This window comes from Babylonia areolata, chromosome 7, assembly GCF_041734735.1.
Source record: "Babylonia areolata isolate BAREFJ2019XMU chromosome 7, ASM4173473v1, whole genome shotgun sequence".
NCBI lineage: Eukaryota > Metazoa > Mollusca > Gastropoda > Neogastropoda > Buccinidae > Babylonia > Babylonia areolata.
The window spans coordinates 30853425-30856222 of record NC_134882.1 but is presented as its reverse complement, the minus strand read 5'-3'; the positions used below and the strand labels follow the sequence as shown (position 1 = coordinate 30856222).

At 51.9% G+C, this 2798-nt stretch overlaps 1 protein-coding gene across 1 annotated transcript; it reads left to right on the top strand.

Moving 5' to 3' along the window:
* Positions 1-891: 891 nt before the first annotated feature.
* On the top strand, positions 892-2479 carry LOC143283821 (uncharacterized). The gene is made up of 2 exons (XM_076590194.1): positions 892-2172; positions 2237-2479. Exons 1-2 carry the CDS (start codon positions 892-894, stop codon positions 2477-2479), a joined length of 1524 nt encoding a protein of 507 aa, XP_076446309.1.
* The last annotated feature ends 319 nt before the right edge of the window (positions 2480-2798 follow it).

Here is a 2798-nt window from a genome sequence, read left to right as displayed (position 1 = left end):
CCACCCGCCGTCTCCTTCGCTCCACTGGCCTCCGACTCATGGAACAAACGATTTTAACGTATACTCGTCGTTCTGTCCTTATCACCCGAAGGATCCAGCATTAACAGCGTCAATTGAACCACCTTCTAGAACCCTCCACCTCTAAATTTATAATCCGCACCACTCGTATCGCCAACCAACAGCTGTACACCTCCATGTCAGCCACCAAAAAGAAGAAATTTGAGGCCTTGCTCCCTAACCCTATGTTCACATCCAACAGTGCCCCTCCCTCTTTTGATCCCCACATGGTAGTGACCATCCCAGCTGATCTGGAGTTACCTGAAGACTAACGTAAAGTGTTGGCCAGGGGCCTAAAGTTCGTGCCACTCAAGCCCACTACCAACCGGGCCTGCACCCTGTTCCTGTGCCAGCGCTTTTTCAGGAGGCTGCGCCTGGCTGCCCTGTTTGCCCAGGCCTCTCTACCAGCTCCTCCATCGACAGAGGATACAGACATCGCCAGTCTTTTTTCTAGACCCCATAGCTCTTGGACCCCTAAACCAGGTGCCTTCCCTGCCTTGGATTTGTATATTCACACATGCATGAGGCAGATCAATCAGCTGCAGCCTAAGCATCTACGACGATCCAACTTGACCCTTGGTGATGAGAAAGCCCTGCAGGAGCTGAAGGACAGAAGGGACATCGTCATCAAACCTGCTGACAAGGGTGGTGCAGAGGTCGTGTGGCGCAGAGACCTCTACCTCAGTCCAAGAAGCTAGGTCTCAGCTGTCCAACACCACCTTCTACGGCTCTATCGCCAGAGACACCACCAACGCTGACAATGCGCTCATCCGTAAGACCATCAAGACGGCAGTTGATAACAGTCATCTTCCGTTTGAAGCCTACCATGCTATCATGAAGGAACCTTGTGAGTCCCTCCTATACCTCCTCCCCAAAATACACAAGGTCAACAATCCTGGACGACCTATCGTTTCGGCCTGTGCTTGCCCCACTTCCCTTATTTCCGCTTTCCTCGACTCCGTGTTCCAGCCATTGGTGGCTGCCTTACCCACCTACGTGAAGGACACCAGTCACGCACTGAACCTCTTGAACGACTTCTCCTTCCCTGCTGACTGCACTGAGAGGCACGTGTTTACCATGGACATTGTTTCTCTTTACACCAACATCCCCCATCAGGAAGGCATGCTGGCTGTTCAACACTTCCTACCCAAGAGCTCTCTCCGCCTCCATTTTCCTACCATCCTGGGCTTGACTGAACTTGTCCTGACCATCAACTCCTTCTCTTTCGACCAGGACCACTTCCAGCAGCAGAGCGGCGTTGCCATGGGCACAAAAATGGGCCCCAGCTTTGCCTGTTTGTTTGTGGGTTTCATTGAGGAGCAGGCCTTCAGTCAGTACACAGGTGTCAGACCAGCCCTCTACAAGAGCTTCATCGATGACTGCCTTGGCATAGCCACCGGCCCCGTAGATTCCCTTCAGGCCTTCATCGACTTCATGTCAAGCTTCCACCCTGCCTTAAAATTTACCCACACCATCTCCAACTCCTCCGTCCCGTTCTTGGACATCCTTGTCACCATCCAACCCACCTGCAATTTTCTGACCACAAGTGTCTTCTATAAGGAGACTGACTCACATTCGTACCTCTTGTACTCCTCCAGTCAGCCCCAGGCCTGCAAAAACAGCATTCCCTTCTCCCAGTTCCTTCGGATCAGACGCATCTGTAGTGATGAGCTGGATTTTGAACGTCAGGCTGAGAGGATGGTCGGCTTTTTTCCAGCCAGACAGTACCCTGAGGCCTTGATCCAGAGAGGCTTTGATAAGGCCCGTGCCATCCCCCGCTCCCAGGCACTGATGCCCCGAGAACACACAGAAAAGGATGAGCGTATTGCAGCTGTCCTGATCTTTCACCCCCACAACCTCCCTGTACGCAGCATCCTTATCAACAATTTCCACCTTCTTAAGTCTGACACACGCTTGAGTGAGATATTTACCCGCCCACCCCTCATTGCCTTCAAGAGAGACACTAACCTAAGGGACCACTTGGTGCGAGCTGCTGTTCGTAGATCTGGGCCCCCTCTCCCTCCTGGTACCAGTCCTTGTGACCGGAAGGGTTGCAAAACCTGCCCCTTCATGGATACTTCCACCACCCTCACGGGTCGCACTGGGAAATTTATAGTCAGGGCGCACTTCGAATGCCAGTCAGGTGTATGTCCTCACTTGCACCCTGTGTGCCAAAAAGTACACTGGTGAAACCTACCGCAGCCTGTACGAGCGCTTCACTGAACACCTGCGCTCCATGCGCCTTGGCTACAGTGACCCAGTGGGCACCCATTTCAACAGCCCCCTTCACAGTTTCGCCCATGCGAGGATCGCTGCTGTCTGGCAGAACCAGTCCACTGGCCTGTACCGGCATTTCATGGAGTCCACCGTGATTGCCCGCCTTGGTACCCTCGCCCCAGCTGGACTCAACACCAAAGAGTGATGGCAGCGGTCTTCCAGGCATTCTCTAACCCCTTTCTGATCCTTGCCCTCTTTCTCTTTTCCTCTATTTATCCGCCAGCCCTTGTCCCGTTTTTTGTTTATATACTTTATTACTTTATTTCATTTTATTGTATTTATCTATTTATATATTCCCCCCCCCCTCTCTCTCTCTCTCTCTCTCTCTGTGTGTGTGTGTGTGTGTGTGTGTGTGTGTGTGTGTTTGTTTGTTTGCTTGGTTTTGTTGTTGTTGTTGTTGTTGTTGTTGTTGTTGTGTGTGTGTGTGTGTGTGTGTGTGTGTGTGTGTGTTTTGTTTTGTTTTT

Bases quoted from the DNA above. Each gene is read 5' to 3' on its own strand.
- LOC143283821 (XM_076590194.1), top strand. From the start codon at position 892: ATGAAGGAACCTTGTGAGTCCCTCCTATACCTCCTCCCCAAAATACAC. The intron at 2,173-2,236 runs GTCAGGGCGCAC...TGTGCCAAAAAG, and splicing joins GTCGCACTGGGAAATTTATA to TACACTGGTGAAACCTACCG.